Below are 20,599 nucleotides of genomic sequence, written 5' to 3'. Positions count from 1 at the left end.
CAGTCTTTACTATTTATCAATTCTAATTGGAAATTAAATGAACTCACTGCATTGCCAGTGATGCTCAGATATAAAGATTGTGTTTCCTGATACTACATTCTGACATTCTCTTTCACTACTGATTCCTGATCATGATCTGTGGTATTTGGTCACCGATACTGGTTTGGAAGGCGTGGGGACCTACAATTACAACAACACAATGAAAAGGCTACCCTGTCATTCAGTGTCTGTGTTGCAGGCTGTGGTTGGAGCTGGAGTGCATCTAGAAGAACTCCCCTCATCCAATCAGCACAGGGTATGCATGAGTCACTTCCTTGTGTTTGCTCCCTTATTTGGCATGAAGGGGGCGGCCCCTCTTCTGACTAGGAAGGAAAATGGTGGAAAGGAAAGCCAGACGTTTTCAGTAGACAGAGGGATACCAACAGTTTTATCTCTGGTGAGTAAACATCTGCTGTGTAAGTGCTTTTTAATCTCAGCTCTGAAGGATATTTGGATTATAGGTGATAGCTTAGTCAGCTGGGAATGATGAAATGAAAGTGAAGTGAGTGAATGATTGAGTATTCAAATGTGTGCGTGGATAGAAATCAGGAAATGAGAAACAAGCTTGAAACAAAACAGCACCACATCTTGAGTTAAAGTTAAAGTTGCCAAATAGCTACTGGAGTTTATTTGCACTGTTAAAGATGATAGACTGAAGATCACGACCATTTGTTTATTTCCAGTCTTTTTTGTGTTACTACAAATGATGACACACCCACTGTTGTTCCTGAGTTATTTTTCCAGCAGGACAACATTGAGATGGATGAGTAATATCAAAGCTATGAGGATAAATCAGTTACAGTTGGGTTTGGGTCTGTGGTGCTAAAAATTCATAATTTCCAGAATATTTGTTGGTCTTCTTAGTTGTTTATGATATTTAAATAAGTATATTGTGTTTCAGACTATTAGTAAAACAAAATAAGTTATTTTAATATGTAAATGTGGGCTTTGGCAAATTGTGTTGGTCATATTTTACTCTATTCTGATTTATATTGATATATATATCTGATATTTTCTGCTCAATCAAGAAAACAATGATAAGTCTCATCAATAATGAAAATATTCTTGACTTCCAGCCCTAGTATCCTCCTCTGCTCACACATTGAAGCTCTGTGTGTCTCATTAGACAACACAGGCCCCCATGTGGGCAACCTGTTGCTAGTAACATTAGAGTGTAAGATGACACCTTTTGCAATATGGCATACATGCAGCAGCTGGTGACATGTGGGCTGCAGGCTCAGTAACCTCAGAGTTAGCCCTAACTTACTTTTTAGGATAATGCAAGAAGAAGCAATATTTGACTCTCTGTGACCTAGTTTTGAGTTTAAGCTCTTGTTTACCATATCTAGAAAGGTTGTGGTCAGATGCTGAGGTACTATGCAGAGTATGGATTCAGTTTTACATAACATATGGTGCCTGTTTTTTTTGTTTTGTTTTATCTCTACAGCCTCCAGACTCACATTGTGTGGACCTTAAATTGGCAGAAGAAGAGTAACAGTGATGGCTGATGCAGGACAGATTAAGAAAACTGCAGCCAAGGTGCTGTGCTGCGTCGAGAAGGTGTCCTCATTTGCCTCCTCCATCGACCCCATCTTTGGCATCGTCTCCTCCCTGGTTGGGGTGGCTCGCAAGGGCCTGATTGACGAGGAGGGCCATGCTCTGGACAAGGACTTCCAGGCAATCCACACCAAGCTAGAGGGCATCTCGCAAAAGAACCAACAATGCCTGAGGCAGATTCGCATCGACGAGGTAAACGAAACCTATGGCAAGTATGAAGAGTACATCAAGCACCAGTACACTGCCTTCAACAGCATGGTGGCGCAGGTGAAGAAAGATCCAGATAACTCCCAGCGCTACATGGAGACCTTTGAGAAGATATACGAGAGAGACAAGAGTGACATGAGCCTGGACGTGTACTACCGTGGTGTTATGGGTACAAACTCTGTGTTTGGAAGACCCCTGCTGAAGGTGTATCTGGAAAACTGCGATGGTGACCGCGAGATCATGGAGTACCGCTGTTCACACATCTCCCACCTATTCCACATGGGCCTCATCGCTCTCATGGGCTACACAGCTGTTACAGAGGATGATGAAGATGAGGTGCGGGAGAAGTGGTCTAAGAGGGTGGAGGACATCCAGAAGAAGATGCAGGAGGTGCTCAGTCAGTGCAAAGACAAAGACAAAGACAAGTCATCCTGAACGTGGACCGACAGAGAGAGAGGACATCCTCTGGGTTTGAAGGCAACATCACAGGGAACACTATCTGTACTCTCAGCTGTGGACCAATAAAAAAGACAAATTATATTACAAATATATATAAACCAAAGTCATGTTTGCGTTTGTGCACTTGAGCTGCAGCTGATATATATATTGCAGCATTTAGTTATTGCATCGACATTGTATGTTATTTTTTGTTTCAAAAAAGACCACTGTATGTTTCAGCTGCTTAGTGTTACATACCAATAAATGATGAAGTTTTATACAATCGCTTCAATTAAAATGTTTAAATTGTACATTTGCGAAATCCATTTTATCTACACTAAAACAAACAATTTATATATTACAAAGTCATGCTTTACAATTTATTATGTATAATGTATTAATACTATGTATCCACGCAGCACACACAACCCCGCCTCTTCTAGAAAAACCAGCTCTTATTACATTGGTTGAAAATATTTGAAAGAGAAACTGCTTTCATAATACCAGAGAAACAATTAACTTGAGCTAATCTGCAGAGGTCAAATGCTAGAATGCCAAATCATCATAAGACAATAACAAAGGGCAATCATGGTAATAAAAGATAATGTCATATGAAGTCATTAGTCCCTGACCTGCATGTGATTCCTGTCAGTACAACCTCATGCTGTGATGCCAAACATTCTTCAAACCTCCAAAGCATTACTTTAAATTCTAACAGAGATCCCAAAGCTTCCAAAGATACCACATACTGAGTTTGAAAGTCAGGCTGAATTTTGGGAAAATGCATCCAAAATGAGGTGCAAACATTTGGAGTATTTCCATTTCATGAAATAGCGCAGCCATAAAACACATTCTTTAATGAAGAGTTTGAAAAAAGTGTCAGTATTGATTAATAGTACTATCTTTGAGGGTAAATGATTCTGTGAAATAAAAACAGAATTTGGAAGAAGGCAATTTGTAAAATAAAAACATCCGTGACAAAATAAAAATAACATAAAATTTAAGCCAAATCCTTCGTCCTTCAGGATGAGGGATGAAACAGTATTTCATAACTGTAAGTTGTTTTTTAGACATCAATTTAATCATTTCATGATTTAAGTGATATGTTGTCTGCTTTCATTCATTTCATTGTGTTTTTCTTCAAGGACTATTTGTTCCTTTAATACTGAACACTTAGGGCCTCCATAGGCATGGGTGTGTTTCATAAGTGATGGAATATGAGCTATGCTTCTACAATTAAACACATACCGTCTGTATGTGTTTAATTGTAGTACGAACACCTCCACTGGGACAGTTCTAGGCCTATGCATAATGCTGTGTTGCTGTGCAGCCCGCACTGAGTCCCCCTCACCGCCAGAGTCCTCTGTTTTCCAGCCGGAGCTGCTGTAATGAAACGTAACGTGATTCCTCTGTTTGTTTCTGCAGCCCTGCCCCAAATTAAAGGCCTGCGAACAGTTTTAACATAAATCTGCTCTGGAAGTTCACCCGGAGCAGCGTCCCGGCTGCGGACTGATAAACTTAACTCAGCAACACTCTCTGACAGCGGGGAGAGGCTGTGTTTGCTCCGTCTGAGGACAAGTCACGTCGACTTCGGTAAGTTTCCGCTGCTCAACGGGCGGAAAAGCGATGATGATGTGAGTTAGCAGCATCCCGGCTACAGCTGCTGGTTCAGTAGTAAAAGTTGATCCTGGTTGTTGTGGAGAAGAACATATATGAACCCTGGATAGATCCGGCAGCACGATGTGTAATGTAAAACACAGTATGTAAAAGACTTGGTGTAATAACTGTTTAAAGACAACAGAGAGTTTGGTTTCCGGGGCGTGACTTTCCTTCAAATTCAACAAGTTGATTTTTGATCTAATGATTATGAAAATTATTTTACCTTAAAGATTTAAACGCGTTTATCTTATATCTTAACAACATATTCCGTTGTTAAGATATTTCATACAGCCAACCGAGGTGTGATTTACTCGCCTGTTGTCTGTTTTATTTTATTTATTCTCTACTTCTGTACATTTGGGTGCAGTACTTTCACTTTAACGCATATAACATGTTCAGAATGCCTTGTTGCTGAGTCTATTACCACAGTTATAAAGCATCATTAGAGTTGAACTGATAAGACGATTGATTCAATTAATCAGCAACTGTTAATCATTTTTATAATTTTTAGAGCAAAACATTGGCAGGGTTCAGCTTGTCAAATTTTAATATTAGAACATTTTTAAAACAAAACTATGAAACGAGAAAATAGTAGGCAGAGTAATCAGTAATGAAAATAACTGAGTTGACGCCCTATCAGCATAACACTTCACAATATCAAGTGTCACAGTTGGTTGTATATGCTTTATACATTATGCATAAAAGGCCATAAATATAAATGCTGGTGTGACTATGTTGAGTGTCTCTGATCATGGCCTGCAATTGCAGTTAGTTTCTCTGCCACTGAATGATTTTTACTATAGCAGTAGCAAAGGCCAAGAACAAAGGTACATTTAAACATCTTTGATAATTATATTGTTTAATTGTAATTTATTATAACATTAAGTTTTATCAAATGTGTCTCCTTTGTTTTTAAAAAAAAAATGTATTTAACTGGTCCTTCTAACTAAGTGAAATTAGAATTAAATACTAAATAAATATCATCATATAAAAAGTCAAAATTAAACCAGAGAAGTGCTTCAACATTAGATATATTGTCTCTGACACCAGTAACACTCAGTCCTGGTTCAGATCTGCCTACATACTGTATGAAAGCATCAACATCTCAAGAACTACTGATCTTCTATTAGTGACTGAAAACTAGTATGATATTTGTTTTTGCCCAGCTCTAACCGCAATGTGCACATGTTGGATATCAGTCCAGTCAGAATTAAATGTTTGTTTTGATAACATGTTCTCCATCTGTGATCTTCTGTCAGGCATGCCTCTGCACAGCATTTGGCCTTTGTGTAGGATGCTTTGTCGGGACTGAGGAAAAGTTGGCACGATGGGCAACGAAGACTGCCTCGAGGATGTGTTTGTAGCTGTCATTCGGCCAAAGAGTCAAGTCAGCCTGAGCTCAAAGGAGTACAGAGCCAAAGCCTACGAGGTAAATGTGCTATCTGACACTTGATCACCTGCTCTCCTCAACATCTAGTCCAAAGCAGACGAAGGCAATCTAAAATGTAACATATAATATAATGAATAAAAACACTGCTTGTTTCATCTGATGCCTGTAAAGATCCTGTTGATTGAAGTGCCTTTGGAAGGGAAGGAGAAGAAAAGAAAGAAAGTCCTCCTGGCGACAAAAATCCAAGCAGGAGGAGACAAATCCAAATCCATATTGGATTATGTTGATGAAACAATCAGACCGATATCCAACAATCAAGGCTTCATAGGTGAGTCTCAGACATTTGTGGCATTCATGCATATTTCTACTTTTTAAAATGAGTAAATGAGTTTAAGACTACATGTAAACCAGCGGTTCACTGCAGTAACTTTTTTGCCTTGTGATCCCCTAAGTGAAGCAATGACTAATTCATGACCCCATGTCACCGGCTGCACGTATATGAGTTGCATTCAGTTCAACCAAAGGGTGACATTACCTTCTCAGACTGTCTGATTTAAATAGTTTTTAGAGGCTTGGAAACCACTGTTCTAAACACAGTTTTGGTTTGCAGGAAAACGTGTGGTGCACATGAAGAAATTTCCTCTTGATGGAGCCAATGAAGGGAAAGAGGCCTCACTTTTTGTCGTGCCAGTCAGTGTTAAAGGTGAGCAAAAAACAGTATCTTGTATCTAAACTGAGATTACAACTGGGAATTTTTGTAAAACTGCACATATTGTACATTAATGAGTCCTTCCGAACAGACAACAGCAAGCCTGTCTACATCGCTGGGAGCCCAAGCTTCTACTGCTTCCAGGACATCATGCGGGTGTGCAGTGAGACCAGCGCTCACTTCTGCTCCATCACCTCCAAGATGCTCCTGTCCTTAGACAAGTGAGGATATGTTTGAAAACATGCTCTTCCTTTTGCAAGTAAATGGCAAAGGTATGCAGCTTTAACTTTTCCTCTTTGACTTCCACAGATGGTTAGCAGAGCAGCACACCGTACCTCACGCCATCCCCGCTCTGTTCCGGCCAGCACCCGTAGAGCGGGTGAAGACCAACGTCAGCAACCCGGCCTACGGCAGCGAGGGCAAACTGAGTGATGAGGGTCTGCACATGGGCTACACTGCCCTGGAGATCAAAAGCAAGATGATGTCACTGGAGAAGGCAGACATGTGCATCCTCAACCCACTCTACGGCTCTGATCTGCAGTACACCAACCGGGTAAGAGCCCTCATCATACAGTAAGGTGGCGTTTAGAAAGAGGTATTTGGGATGGGAGATGTTTCTGTATTAGGACATCTGGTGGATTTAATTTTATACCAGAAGAGACTTGAAAGGCAAGAAACTTGATGGATATTTGATGTCATTGATTGATCAGATGGGATGCCTCAAAGATAGTGTCTCGGCTGTAATAATTTTGGAAATTTTAAATAAAGATGATGTTTTTTCTTAATTATATAAACTCTCAAAATCTATCTGTACTTTTTAACAGGTGGACAAAGTTATCATCAATCCGTACTTTGGGCTGGGAGCCCCGGACTACTCCAAGATCCAGATCCCCAAGAGGGAAAAGTGGCAACATGGCCCCAACTGTGTGACAGAAGACAAGTGAGGAGTTCTCACTTCTTAACGAACCACACTGTCGTTACTGCCATCTGCTGACAACTTCTACTCTCCTTTGTGTCTTTGTATTTCTTCTTTTTGCATGAAATATGAGTGATAAAATGCTGTAAGACAGATACGCAACACAAACTTCCCCTGTTTCTGCAGGGAGCGCCAGTGGGTGGACGATTTTCCTCTCCACCGCAGTGCCTGTGAAGGAGACACAGAGCTGCTTTCTAAGCTTCTGGAAAGCGGTTTCTCAGTCAAGCAGCTGGACAGTGACCACTGGGCTCCTATTCACTATGCGTGCTGGTGAGTCTGACACTTGTCTCGCTGCCTGATGAAGTCTGCAGCATCTGTAAGTTTTTTTTTTTTTTTTTTTTTTCCTTGGACTTTGTTTGGCCCCGTTAATGATGAGTTGTATTTGTTTGGTTCCATCCAGGCACGGTAAAGTCAAAGCAACCAAGCTTCTGCTGGAGAAGGGTAACTGTAATCCGAACCTGCTGAACGGCCAGCTCAGCTCCCCTCTGCACTTTGCAGCCAGAAGTGGCCACGCAGAGATAGTGCAACTCCTCCTGCAGCACCCTGAGATCGACCGGGTAGGAAATATGATTCTTGTGTTGTCTTTAGACTTTACTCCTCTTCTTTTTCCCCAAAGCTGCGGTGGATGATTATCAAATGGCTCTTATAATTTCAACATTACATTGGTGTCAATACTACAGCAACATGCACTACTGTCCATCATGAATAATATTTTTTTTTCACCCGTTAACATACAACAACATTATATCCATTATAGAAACTGGAAAAAACAGCAAAACAGTGTGACTGCTTACCTTAACTACTTTAGTATGTTATTTGATTTGATTTGCTTGAATTGAAAAAAATTGTCCTTAATATAAACATCATGATAAGCAGAGGGCCTTCTCCCAGTGTTGACACAGTTTACAACAATAATGTGTTTACAGTTTGACGTATTGAATATTTGATATTGTTTATACTGGTCTGTGTGAGATTTTAGAAGTTTAATTGTAAATTTGACTTGCGTAGTATTTGCTTGATATTGGAAATTACCACACACGTATGTGTATCATGATTCACCAAAGTAAATCTCATGACAGCTACAATAGGAAGACAATAAATAGAAAATGTTACCAACAGCATATAGAAGACCAACAGAAGAGATCACCTCTACAAGTGTGTGAGGAGAACAAACAGAACGAATGGGAGGAGTCGGTGAAGCTTCTGCAGCAAGCCAGCAGCAAACCTGTGAGTCGCACATCAGACACCGATTACTCCGTTACTCCGGAAACATGGCGACTATCTCACGGCAGCGTGTGCCTTCATCAGCCATATCCAGCTGTTAGAGTTTTCATGTTGAAATTGATCCCTTGCAGCTTCTGCGAGACTTTGTTTTCGTTTTTTGCTGATGATATGTCAGGCTTTTTCATTCATATTTATGCCTTAGTATCTGCACACGTGGTCCAAACTGTTCTATAGGAATAGTTATGCCCGGATGACTTATATATATTATTCGCTTACATAAATGAAAAGGATGCAGGAGTGTGCACATTTTGTTGTGCTCATGGAGGAAACTGAAAAATAAGTTTTTGACATTTATTCGATGTCTGACATGTTTCCATGGTGGTTAAATACATGTGTCACTAGATGGTGCTGTTTCCTCAAGCACAGGTCAAGGTGAATTTTTTCAAAACTAGTTTTTAATAACATAGGGCTAAGCTGTTTCACTTGGTTTTGTTTATGATGTCTGTGTGTGTTTTCCACAGTATGAGAAGGTGCGCATCTACCGCATGGACGGCTCTTATCGCTCTGTGGAGCTAAAGCACGGCAACAACACAACGGTACAGCAGATCATGGAGGGCATGCGTCTTTCTCAGGACACCCAGCAGTACTTTACCATCTGGATCTGCTCCGAGAACCTCCGTGAGTCCACAATTTAAACACGAGTTCTGAAAGTGCTCTTACATTCATCCAAAGGCTATGACACCAACCACAACTAAACACTACAAGAGAAAATATTGGTGTGTGTGTGTGTGTGTGTGTGTGTGTGTGTGTGTATTATGTGTCAGACCTTCAGCTGAAGCCGTACCATAAGCCCCTTCAGCACCTGCGGATCTGGACCGAAATTGTGACAGACCTGACAGTGCTGGATCCCCAAAGGGAGACACCTCAGCTCTTTCTCCGCAGGGATGTCCGCCTGCCACTTGAAATTGAGAAAAAGGTAGCGCACATTTTACAAGAGGCAACTAATTTCAATATATGGTGTTTATGTTACGTAGAAAGTCGTCATTCTGGTACATACTGTCTTGTTCCAGGTGGATGATCCGCTGGCCATCCTTATCCTGTTCGACGAAGCGCGTCACTGCCTCCTGAAGGGCTTCTTTCCTGCTCCAGACAGCAAGCTGATCACTCTGGCCAGCCTCCTCCTGCAGATCATCTACGGCAACTATGAGAGCAAGAAGCACAAGCAAGGATTCCTCAAGTAAAAGACTGTTTTCAAATTATGTTTATGCTTAAATACATTTAGCACTGATATGACGAATAAAACTTTTCATCTGTGGTATGTCAGGCTTAAGTACTATTGCATGAATAATATTCAGAAGACATTAATTCAGTTTAAACACTGTGATTTTACAGTGCAGAAATGACTCGAACTCTGCCTGATTGGTGTTCAAAGGAATAAGCTGCTTTTCTCTGTCTTACTTTCAACAGTGAGGAAAATCTGAAATCTATTGTGCCGATATCAAAGGTGAAAAGCAAAGCGTACCACTGGACCAACAGGATTCTTCATGAATACAAAGTACGCTCAGTTTTTTCATTGTAAAAATTCTTTTCACTCTTCAAATGAAACTCAACTGCTCCCTGAGGTGACTCAATGCCTTTTTTCCCTCCTGCTCCGACAGGCCCTGAGCACCAGTGAGGGGGTGAGCAAAGAGATGCACCACCTGCAGCGACTCTTCCTACAGAACTGCTGGGACATCCCAACCTATGGAGCAGCTTTCTTTACGGGCCAGGTCTACACCAAGGCCAGTGCCAGCAACCACAAAGTCATCCGTGTCTATGTCGGGGTCAACACGAAGGGGTTGCACCTCATGAACATGGAGACCAAGGTAACATGCCGTATTTCAAACTTGAATGCCAAATTTTCCTCTGTGATCTGATTTAAACTCAAGGGGACGGAAGTTCATAGTGATCGATGTGGTTTGTCAGATGATTTTGAATATGTCTGTTGTGTCTGCAGGGGGCTATACAGCTGTATTTTGTGTTGAACTGTTCCCTTATGTTTAGTTTAAGACGGAATATCTCAGTTACTGGTTATAGTCTATGATTTCAACAATTTAAAGCCCATCAATAGGCTTGATCTATTTGGAATGGAGAGTAATACGTGATAATGTTGTATATGGGTGTCCTTTTTTAGTCTCGTTTGGTGTATTAATTGAACATGCTGTGCACTGTTAATATGATAATTTGTTAAATATCTGCACTCCTAGGTCCTTCTCATCAGTTTAGAATATGGCACATTCATGTGGCAGCTTGGACATGCTGACCAGTACTTCCAGATACACAGCGGTGACAACAAAATTAACTTCATTGTGCACACAAAACAGGTAACCACTCAAGGATATTTCCAATTTCAAGGCATTCAAATTTGTTTTGAAATTTTTTTGTATGTGGTAAAATGAAAAACGGCAATTGAAAGTATGAAAATATTGTCTCTCAAGTGTTCATTATTTCTTTACAGGCTGGCCTTATTGTGAAGCTCTTAATGAAGCTGAGTGGACAGATGACTCCAAATGATAAAACTGTAACAGACAAATACGCCTATGGCTGAAAACTGTTGAAGAAACCATGGCTGCAAAAGATCCCAGTGCAGGTTCTTCTTACAAACTTTTGACTGCAATAACGCTTGATGGAGAGCAAAGTCGGCCCCTCCACAACTGCATCTTTTTGTATATTAGGCTTACCAATATCTTTCACAACTTCACATTGTGTAATTTGACAGGGCATATATTTTCATTGCATGTAAATATGTTTATTATTTAATGTTTTGTTTTAATAAACTGATTGATGTATGGATGAGCTTGTCTTGTTCATTTTTGCTGTAATTTTTTAAACCAAATGATCTTAAAGTAAAAACAAAAGTAAAACATATCACTTGCATGAAAAATGAAGATGATTGTTGAGACAAATAGTGTTAAACTGAGGAAAGAGGATGGTTGCTGAGTATCATCCAGACAGATTATCTCAAGTCCCCTAGGAGACAGAGATGTCATTAGATGTTGTAAAACAGAATATTAGAATTTTTTTTTTTTTGTTAAAATAGAAGATGCAATCATGTAACAACTCAGTATTTTGTCTTGTAATGGCACTGAAAGTTGCTGTATTTGAGTGCTTAACAAAAATATTACATTACATTATTAACCTTGTAGCATTGCCAGTGGTAAAAATACAATATTGTGTAGATATAGTAGTATTGTATATTACAGAACATAATGCTTATATTGCATAATAATATTTATGAGATATGCCCAATACACAATTTAATTTGAAAAATGATAGACATAAAATAAAACGTTAGTCAATTAACTGATTTTCAGGGTCGTTAGCACTGATTTTTTTCACTTTGAAATATTCCTTTTCAGCCTTACAACATATCTAAACTCTTAAACTTAACTCTGTGCCTTTCTTGAGAAAAAAACGTACTTATGGCTATAAGGCTGTTTCAGTTTGCCATTGTATTAGCATTCATCTCAACTAATGCTAATTTGTAGAAGTTACCTCCTCACTGATTTGCCTCAAGTACACTAGCAGTAAACTGCAGATAGCTAACTTAGCTAATTTTCTCTCCAATAAATTATCAATGTCTTGGTACTCAGGTATATTTACATATCTTTGGGCTACTGAAAATATGTGGAACTTTTGACCATGTTGGTTAATGCGTTTTACGGGAAAGAAATACGTTTGAAGCAGTGTAAAACACATTGAAAAGATACGTCTTCTCAAAAATCCTTACAAATCGATGGTCGTCGTGCCGGGGATGACATCATATAGCAAGACATCGGTTCAGGTAGTGACAGCCAATCACAGTGGCAGTTGCTTGACAGACACGACGTCAACAGCCAATAGGGAGCCTCCTTTGGTCAGGCGGGGGCAGGACAAGCGTTGACAGGTAGAGATACTGGGGTATTATCACCAACTGTCCCCCAACACGAACAGAGACCAAGGGACAGTTATCAGCCGTTGGACGGTCGGAGAAGTTGATAGCCTATAATAACTTAACGCGATACAACGGAGGGTTTTCAAATTGGCACACAGCGATTTTCTTCCAGGCTTTGGTGGAGGAGTGAAACGCTTGTCTTTGTTGGGTAATATATCCAGCCAAGGGAGATAACATGTCGATGCACTTGTATCAAATTAGCAGTAAACTGCTTGGGGACACTGTTGGGAAAATGAACGACAACCTGACCTCCATAGTGCTGGCAGCCTCTGTCATCACTCTCACCCTGGGATATATTTCCAAAATGCTGCTCAGACAGTCCTCCGACAAGGATTTGGTAAGTTAACATGAAAAAAAAATCAGCGTCAGAAATAGTTGCTGAAATGCAACTATTGTATTCATTATCCACTATTTCTCTTTGCAGAAATATCCACCTTACATTCCCTCCTGCATCCCCTTCCTGGGTCATGCCATTGCATTTGGGAAAAGTCCCATTGAATTCCTTGAAGATGCCTATGAAAAAGTAAGTATTGTTGTAGGATTGAAACTGTTTGTCTGCAGCTATTCTGATTATGAATCAATTGTTTAAGTACAATATTCATTTCAAATGTGAGTTTTGTCTGTTTTTTTTCTTCTATTACATTAAACTAAATATCTTTAGGTTTTGGACTGTTGGTCAGAAAAAAACAAGCAGTTCGAATTTCAAATGGGTTTTTAGAACTAATTTAATCAAGAAAATACTAGACAGGTTAGTAAATGTATTAATTAGTAAAGAAAATAATTGTTAGTTGCAGCCCTTTAAGTTTGCACTCATGCAAAGACACAGATCACAGATGAATTTGAACTGACTTTGACTTCCACTTTTTAAACCAGTAGTTCCTAACTTTTTTTTTTTGGATCATGACGCTTAAAAATTACTACTTGCTTATGACCCATCATCATCAGCTGCATATGGTGTGTTACCAGTAAATAAAAAAAGTGATAAAAAGACCTTCGAGGCCAGAAAAGCTGAGGTTGTCTTGTAATTCATAAGAAGAAAAAAAGCGAAAAGAGGAGAGGAATTAGATCACAACTCAAACTGACTGTTTGTCATAACCCTAAGCAGTATTTTAACCTTTGTATCTCTGCTCTCCTCTCACAGTACGGCCCTGTGTTCAGTTTCACCATGGTGGGGAAAACCTTCACCTACCTGCTGGGCAGCGAAGCAGCAACACTGATGTTCAACAGCAAGAATGACGACCTGAACGCAGAGGACGTCTACTCCAGACTCACCACCCCAGTGTTTGGCAAAGGAGTAGCGTATGATGTGCCAAACCCCGTGAGTCTATCGAAACTGTCAGATCAAATTCATTAGCAAAACACACATAGGTACAAAAGGAAGAAAGAGGGAAAACAGTGAAAAGTTATAATTCTTCTTTGTTAATGATTGCTAAAAAATGAACTGCAGTTGTATTAAAACAGTTATAATATGCACTTTCTTTAATATGTTGCAGATCTTTCTGGAACAAAAGAAGATGTTGAAGACCGGACTGAACATTGCTCATTTCAAAGAACATGTGAAAATCATTGAGGCAGAGACCATTGAGTATTTTGAGAGATGGGGAGACAGCGGAGAGAAAAGTAAGATCATTTACACATCACATTATTGAAAACATGAATACTAGAAAATAAATCTGTGACTTGTAATCACACTTCTAGTTTGTTTTGGTTACTTTAAGTTGTGGTTTATGTTGTAACAATATTATTTTATGATGTGTACATTAAGACTGTAAAGTGATGTTTTTGGTAGTGTCACTTTTTTTTGTTAACATACTGTCATCTCTTGTCATGTATGCATTTACTTAACAACTAGAACAAATAGAAACAAACAGAACCGTTTACAAGGGATGTCAGGTATATGATTGATTATATCTGATTGATTTGGATTGTTATTGCTGGGTCTTACTGAATGAACTTTTACTTGTCTCAGACCTCTTTGAGGCCTTGTCTGAGCTGATCATCCTGACAGCCAGCAGCTGCCTCCATGGGAAGGAGATCCGCAGCATGCTGAATGAGCGAGTGGCCCAGCTCTACGCCGACCTGGACGGGGGGTTCAGCCACGCTGCTTGGCTCCTGCCCGGCTGGCTGCCTCTGCCCAGCTTCAGGTAGGAGCCTGGACGAGCTTTAGATGAACACATCTGCCATGAGGCTGAGACTAGAGAAAAGACATCCCTGAAAAGAAACAACAGCAAATATTTCAATACCAGAGAAGTAAAAACAATTCTACAGGTGATGATGTACAAACTGCTGTAGTATGGGTAAAATATATATTTAACTCTCTTTTGATAGGAAGAGGGACAAAGCTCACAGAGAGATCAAGAACATCTTCTTCAACGTGATTCAGAAACGCAGGAGTTCTGGAGAGAAAGTGGACGACATCCTGCAGACCCTCATCGATGCCACCTACAAGTAAGACATCTTCAGTCATTCAAGAAGTTCAAAATAAATTGGTTCACTGATCACCTATAAGATGTAGTATTGCTGCAGTCCCAGTGGTCACTGAGATTACTATCAGAGTATCACCAAAACCTCTGAATCATTTCTAAATCCCAAAATGACTGTGTTCCATCTTCAGAGATGGACGTCCCCTGAACGATAACGAGATCGCGGGGATGCTGATTGGTCTTCTCCTGGCGGGTCAGCACACGTCCTCCACCACCAGTGCCTGGATGGGTTTCTTCCTGGCCAGAGACAAGGCTCTGCAGGAGCGCTGCTACGCTGAGCAGAGAGCTGTGTGTGGAGAAGACCTGCCTCCACTCGACTTTGATCAGGTAAGAATCTCCCATTTACCTGAAGGAGAGCAACGTAGGTATGTGCTTAGCTTATTGTTAATATGATTTGCTGTATTATCAGGATAAAAACTGTAATCACTGAAATATTATTAAAACTTATTTTGTACAATACACACAACGGACTATGACATAAATTCAAAACACCATTATATCAGAGTTCTGCTTCAACACTAGGAATAAATAAAGTTTGCCCACCTGGTCCTTTTCATTCGTTACTGGGTGAACTCAGGTGAAAAGCCTCCTTTGTATCACCTTTATTGATTATTACCCAGCACAGAAAAATAAAACAGAGGCAAAACATTATTAAAGGAAATATTGAAAATGGGACAGACATGCTCAAAATATTTTCTACATGTGGTGTAAAATAACTAAGTTTTGAACTAAGGATCATTTAAATAATCCTAATATGTTGTTCTGGTGTCATCCCCAGCTGAAGGATCTCAGTTTGTTGGAGCGCTGTTTAAAGGAGACCCTGCGTCTCCGCCCGCCCATCATGACCATGATGAGGATGGCTCGCTCTCCTCAGGTAAGTCCACATGGATTACATATTGTCTACATTCATTCCAGTTGCACGTCACAGCTCATTTCTACTTTCCAACATTTGAACAAAGGACATTCTCCACATTCCTTCTTTTATGAAGTCTGTAGAAAAAACAGTTCCCCCCTGTGGTACAGTGCATTACACATGACACCCGACATTTTGTTTGTATTGACCCTTTTTCTTTAATTCGCAGACTGCAGCAGGCTACACTATCCCTGTGGGCCACCAGGTCTGCGTCTCCCCAACCGTCAACCACCGCCTGCACGACACCTGGGCGGAGAGGATGGAGTTCCACCCCGACCGCTACCTTAACGACAACCCTGCTGCAGGGGAGAAGTTTGCCTACGTGCCGTTTGGAGCCGGTGAGGAGAATAACTTGTACACACCGAAAGGCATAATGATCAAAGCTGGATTATACAAGCTATATTGTCACAATTTGTGTGCTGGGGACAGACTTTTCAAATGCTAACTGATGATGACAAGTCACTGTCTGTGCAGTAAGATCACTCTCATTAAGTCAAACAAAGTTGATCTTTTTTCTTCGAAGTTAATAATGCAACATTTTCACTTAAATATTTCCCTGATCAATGATTCTACTGTTTTCCTCACAAGAATGATCTTGACAAATAGAGCTCAATTCCTTATCTGTATCTCAAAGCAAGCTGTTCAGTGTAAAGAATCATATGATTTCCTTGTAGCTTTAAAACTGAGCAAACTTGAAATAAAATGCTGAACAAATGCTGCTGCACATAAGTCGAACTTTATTAAACCAAATGAAAACTATACTTTTCTTGTCCATATCTTAGGACGTCATCGCTGCATCGGGGAGAACTTCGCCTATGTCCAGATCAAAACCATCTGGTCCACTTTACTGCGCATGTATGACTTTGACCTGGTGGACGGATATTTCCCCACAATCAACTACACCACAATGATCCACACCCCTCACAACCCCATCATCAGATACAAGAGGAGAAAACAGTGAGAGCTGAAGGAAGCCAGTGAAAGGCGAGGAGCACAGACAGGAGGAAACAGTCCAACGTCCTGAGTGTTTGAAGTGGATCTTTAACTTCCTGGGACTTGAATTGAGGAAATTTTAGGTGAATGAACTTTGCTCTATCTAAATATCAAGCCTGTGTTTTTATGCTTCCTTTCTTTAGTTCTTGAGTCCAGCCCTTTTTCTGAATGTCAACAAAATACATAATTTTTAGATACTTGTGTTTCCAGAGCAAAATACAGTTGTGTGACTCTGACTTGAACATTGATGCTCATATTCACAATGTGAATCCTTATAAAAATAGAAATGGAGAAATAATAGAGTGCCTTGACGAAGGGGAGACTGAATCAAGCCTGTGGGTTCATCCCATGAGGCAGGTTTTATTCAGTGAATAACTACTGTGTGAGAGTGAAACCAGGATGAAAGTTTTACTCTTCTGTGTCCCAGAATTATGTTGAAAGAGAATTTATAGGGTTTTTTTCAAGTGGTTAGCCATTAGACTTTTAATAATCCTGTGGATGAAAGTTCACTCTTGACCTTGGAAACAGCAGTTGACAGTTGAGCAGGTAGTAGCTGTTGTAGTCTTTTTAAATTGCATCACATGATCATCATCAGCAGATGGGAGTTTGTCCTGAGGAAGATCATGTGATATATATATCGAAAGCTCCAGAACGGCTTCTAATAAACCTTGTGGTGACATTGGTTCGCTAACTTTATTAAACCTGCTTCCTGAGACAGACCATCAACCTTTTCCTGTTGGGGAAATTTGCAAAAAAAAACAAAACAAAAAAACATCAACACTCAAACTGAATGGCTATGCTGTTCCTTTGTGCACAGCATTATGTTTGCTGATGCTCTGATCCAGACATCCCATATTTGTTGTTTTTTCTACAGTAGCTGTACTTTCCATAGCCCCATGTACTGTCACAGCTGTTTGCAGTTACCTTGGCTAATTAGACCTACCTACCTAAGTTTTAAGGCTGGAGAAGCTATGTTGGCCATTATGTGAGCTCAACAGACTCTGTACTAATGATAAAGATGTGAGTTGTTGCAGCCTAAACAGGTGTAACAACTGTACAAGGAGTACAGTGAGACAGATATCAATCAAACTGTCTCTGGGGTGAGGTGTAATCAGACAAAACAAGTGAAGACACCAGTGTGGATTTACCATATATAGTGGGTGTGCTTCACCTGTTTTTCCAGCTGGACCTCGTTGAGTTAACGATTGTCTACTTGACCAATTCAGTGCTGTTCAGTGGAGCTGGTTCAAATTGACACAGTAATAGAAAACTTCTTAAACTATTCCAAATTACAAGTTTGTGCTTCTCAACAGTATATTTTAGTTTGTTGTTTCTGTTTTTTTTTTAAATGCACATAAATATCCATATATGATGCCTTTAAAAAGTAACTTTCACAACTTTTTGCCTTTATTTGACTTAGAAGTTTTGTCAGATTATATCTCAGTAAAATCATGAAAAAAAACTCATTGCACAGCATAAATTAAATATTTTTGGCTGCATGAAAGAATATCGTTACAGGGAAATGGCTGCAAGGAAACCTTCAACAGAGGATAACTGAACTACGACTATACATGAAATAAACTGGAAAGAAAAATTGACCTTTATCTTAAGCATATGGTATGAACAATGTAAAACACTAGGAAACGGACTATATATTGTGAATATGTTTTGATAGAAAAAAAAGTTTCACTCTTAAAAATTTGAAGTTTCTTTGCAGAAAAATGTAAAACTGTGATTTACTGTAAGATCCAATAAAATATTTTCTTGCCAGGTGGTAAACAAGAGAAATACAACATTCTTTCAAATAATGTAGTCCTCTTTATTTCAGTTTTTGACAAAATACCCAGAAAATTCAAAGCTCCTACGCTTTACAAAAATACGTTCTCTACAAATGTCCTCTGTAGTCTGTCCGGTCTAAACAAAACACAGTGTAGTGTAGGATATCCAGTAGCAGCCTCCTTAACAGTAAATCCAAACATTCTCTACATAACGCTCCACCCATACAACACAAACATATAAATTAATCACAAGGTCTTAAATTAGCATTAGACAAATATACATGATTGTAGTTCATCCACAACAAAGAGGCAGATTAAATTACAAACATAGCTGTTTTTCAAGTGCTGGCGACAAAAAAGCCTGAATACATGTCGTACACTAATAAAAAAATGTGTTTTGGTCCACATGGAAAGATACAGTCCACACCAGAATGATAGAAAACAGCAGAGCGCTCAGCACGAGAAAAGGCAACTGAGTTTCTTCAAGCCAAAGTAACTTGTCAGCATCTATCTTCTCAAGCCAAAGTGCAATTGAGCATATGAAGAAGCACCTACGGAGAAAATAAAAGTTAAGTCAATTTGATAACAAAACATGGGGCTGGTTTAGGAGGGAAAACCGCATTATGGTAATACAAAGTCATTTACACATTACAAGTTTAGTCCTCTGCATAGTAATTCACTGTTAAGGATAATTTACATGTATTTTTTGTTTGTGTGAGATGTCGTCTTAAAATGCAGCTGTGTTTATCATGTTGATGAGGGTCCATATAACACCCCTCTACTGTGGTTTTTATGGCTTCATGAGTAACACATTTCTTTTGTCTGTTGCTGATATGTGTGAAAACTGCAGAAAATTCTTAGTTTAAAAAAAAAAAAAATGTAATTTAAGACTTTTCTTTCCTGACATTTAAATACCAAATTAGCCAATGTTTCTGGAAACAAAACAACAGATGAGTTTACTGTGGTGCTCTTGTGGTGTTTATATCACTTTAACAACTTATTTGTTAAGAATACTGAAGACTCAAAACTTAGCGTCAAAAACTTTTGGTACCACATCTTATTTTACATGTACTGGTGATACAACATCCTAATTGTTGCATGTTACATTTTCCAAAGATAAGTATCTAAGGACAAACTCAAAAATTCAGGAACATTTAATATCGTTTTCCACTGCTAACTACCTAAGCACACTAAGCAGCCTCTTAAAGACCACTTATTGTCAGTCTGAGTTTTAGTCACTTTTGAATTAAAACTGGCTAATCCATGTCTCAGACCATGCTTTCCTTTCATCCTGCTGCACTTAAGTCTTTGTAGTGCATTAGCATACTTTAAAAAACACAATTAGGCTAAAACTTTGTCTTCTCCACAAGCTAAGCGAATTAGGTTCCTCTCCTCCTCTACCCCGAGTACAGAAACAGGGTTTCTTGTGTACTCGACGTTTAAGAAACTCTGATTCCTGCAGAAACCCTGTCTTAAGGGTAAGTAAACCCGCTACTCTGCATTAGTGTTACCTGATGTCACATTCCCCAGCCTCCTCTGCAGGGCCTCCAGTCTGGAGATGTAGTCAGTGAGTGCTCGGTCGGGGTCGTAGCTCTGCAGGTGGGAACAGGTGAGAGCTCCGTGGTCTCCGGCCATGTGAAACCTGCAAAGCACAGAAACGACAGTGATCACCTCCTTCAGACACAGAACTGGTGCGATATTTCACCGCAACACGTAAGTAAACCATTATCGGATCTTGGGGCTGATATATTGTAGTGGTTATTATTTTGCCATTTCAGAGACTTACACAGAACAATGATTGATAGTTTAGTTGTAAGTTGTACCTGTGGTGAGTGGAGGAGATGGCTGATCGGGGGGATTCTCGTCCACTTCTCCCTCTGCTGCTGGAGATGACTCCTCCTCCGCTGCCTCTCTCTCGGTACATCTCCACGCTGCCCGGGTGAAGATATGGTGAATCTCTTGCCTCTGTACCTGAGAGTGATAAAGAAAAATGTTTTGAACATTACATCAAAATTATATTCTCCAGCATGTAGGAGCCATAAAAAACTGTTACGGTTTGGTTACCTAATGTCTGTCCTGTTCCATTCTTGTTGACACCACAGGAGGCTGTGGAGCTCATCCCTGTCGCCTTGTGCCATCGCTTCACTAGGAAACGCATTCTGCATTAACAGAAAAAAAACATTTAGTTTTATTAAAATGACAATAAAAGTTGTAATCTCTCTTTCTCCAAATTCATCACTTATAACATCAATGAACCCAC

The 20,599-nt window shown here is 39.7% G+C and overlaps 4 protein-coding genes across 4 annotated transcripts in view; 3 read left to right on the top strand and 1 right to left on the bottom strand.

The window, feature by feature from the left end:
* The first annotated feature begins 350 nt into the window (after positions 1-350).
* On the top strand, positions 351-2,552 carry LOC111223397. The gene is made up of 2 exons (XM_022747522.1): positions 351-436; positions 1,487-2,552. The coding sequence occupies exon 2, from the start codon at positions 1,540-1,542 to the stop codon at positions 2,236-2,238; it is 699 nt and encodes a 232-aa protein (XP_022603243.1). The 5' UTR covers positions 351-436; positions 1,487-1,539; the 3' UTR covers positions 2,239-2,552.
* A 1,115-nt stretch (positions 2,553-3,667) lies between these two features.
* krit1 (KRIT1, ankyrin repeat containing) lies at positions 3,668-11,009 on the top strand. Its single transcript, XM_022747272.1, has 17 exons — positions 3,668-3,834; positions 5,160-5,329; positions 5,462-5,618; positions 5,901-5,993; positions 6,091-6,220; positions 6,309-6,552; positions 6,824-6,939; positions 7,102-7,245; positions 7,376-7,532; positions 8,095-8,202; positions 8,721-8,877; positions 9,024-9,175; positions 9,270-9,436; positions 9,667-9,754; positions 9,858-10,064; positions 10,446-10,562; positions 10,697-11,009. The coding sequence occupies exons 2-17, from the start codon at positions 5,228-5,230 to the stop codon at positions 10,784-10,786; spliced, it is 2,229 nt and encodes a 742-aa protein (XP_022602993.1). The 5' UTR covers positions 3,668-3,834; positions 5,160-5,227; the 3' UTR covers positions 10,787-11,009.
* A 1,124-nt stretch (positions 11,010-12,133) lies between these two features.
* Positions 12,134-16,675, top strand: LOC111222971 (lanosterol 14-alpha demethylase). The gene is made up of 10 exons (XM_022746912.1): positions 12,134-12,509; positions 12,597-12,695; positions 13,314-13,490; positions 13,666-13,792; positions 14,142-14,316; positions 14,501-14,620; positions 14,787-14,982; positions 15,434-15,529; positions 15,738-15,906; positions 16,351-16,675. The coding sequence occupies exons 1-10, from the start codon at positions 12,348-12,350 to the stop codon at positions 16,527-16,529; spliced, it is 1,500 nt and encodes a 499-aa protein (XP_022602633.1). The 5' UTR covers positions 12,134-12,347; the 3' UTR covers positions 16,530-16,675.
* A 1,192-nt stretch (positions 16,676-17,867) lies between these two features.
* akap9 (A-kinase anchoring protein 9) overlaps positions 17,868-20,599 on the bottom strand; it is a 66,153-nt gene continuing 63,421 nt past the window's right edge. Inside the window, exons 52-55 of the mRNA XM_022747152.1 lie at positions 20,404-20,498; positions 20,163-20,310; positions 19,851-19,981; positions 17,868-18,890 (exon numbers count right to left, since the gene is read on the bottom strand). Coding sequence (XP_022602873.1) covers positions 18,847-18,890; positions 19,851-19,981; positions 20,163-20,310; positions 20,404-20,498 — 418 coding nt within the window. The 3' untranslated portion in view covers positions 17,868-18,846. The remainder of the gene's footprint in view (positions 18,891-19,850; positions 19,982-20,162; positions 20,311-20,403; positions 20,499-20,599) is intronic.

Source organism: Seriola dumerili, unplaced genomic scaffold, assembly GCF_002260705.1.
Source record: "Seriola dumerili isolate Sdu_G_001 unplaced genomic scaffold, Sdu_1.0 BDQW01000110.1, whole genome shotgun sequence".
NCBI classification, from domain to species: domain Eukaryota; kingdom Metazoa; phylum Chordata; class Actinopteri; order Carangiformes; family Carangidae; genus Seriola; species Seriola dumerili.
Note: the sequence above shows the minus strand (reverse complement) of the source record. Positions and strands in the feature narration are given on the sequence as shown.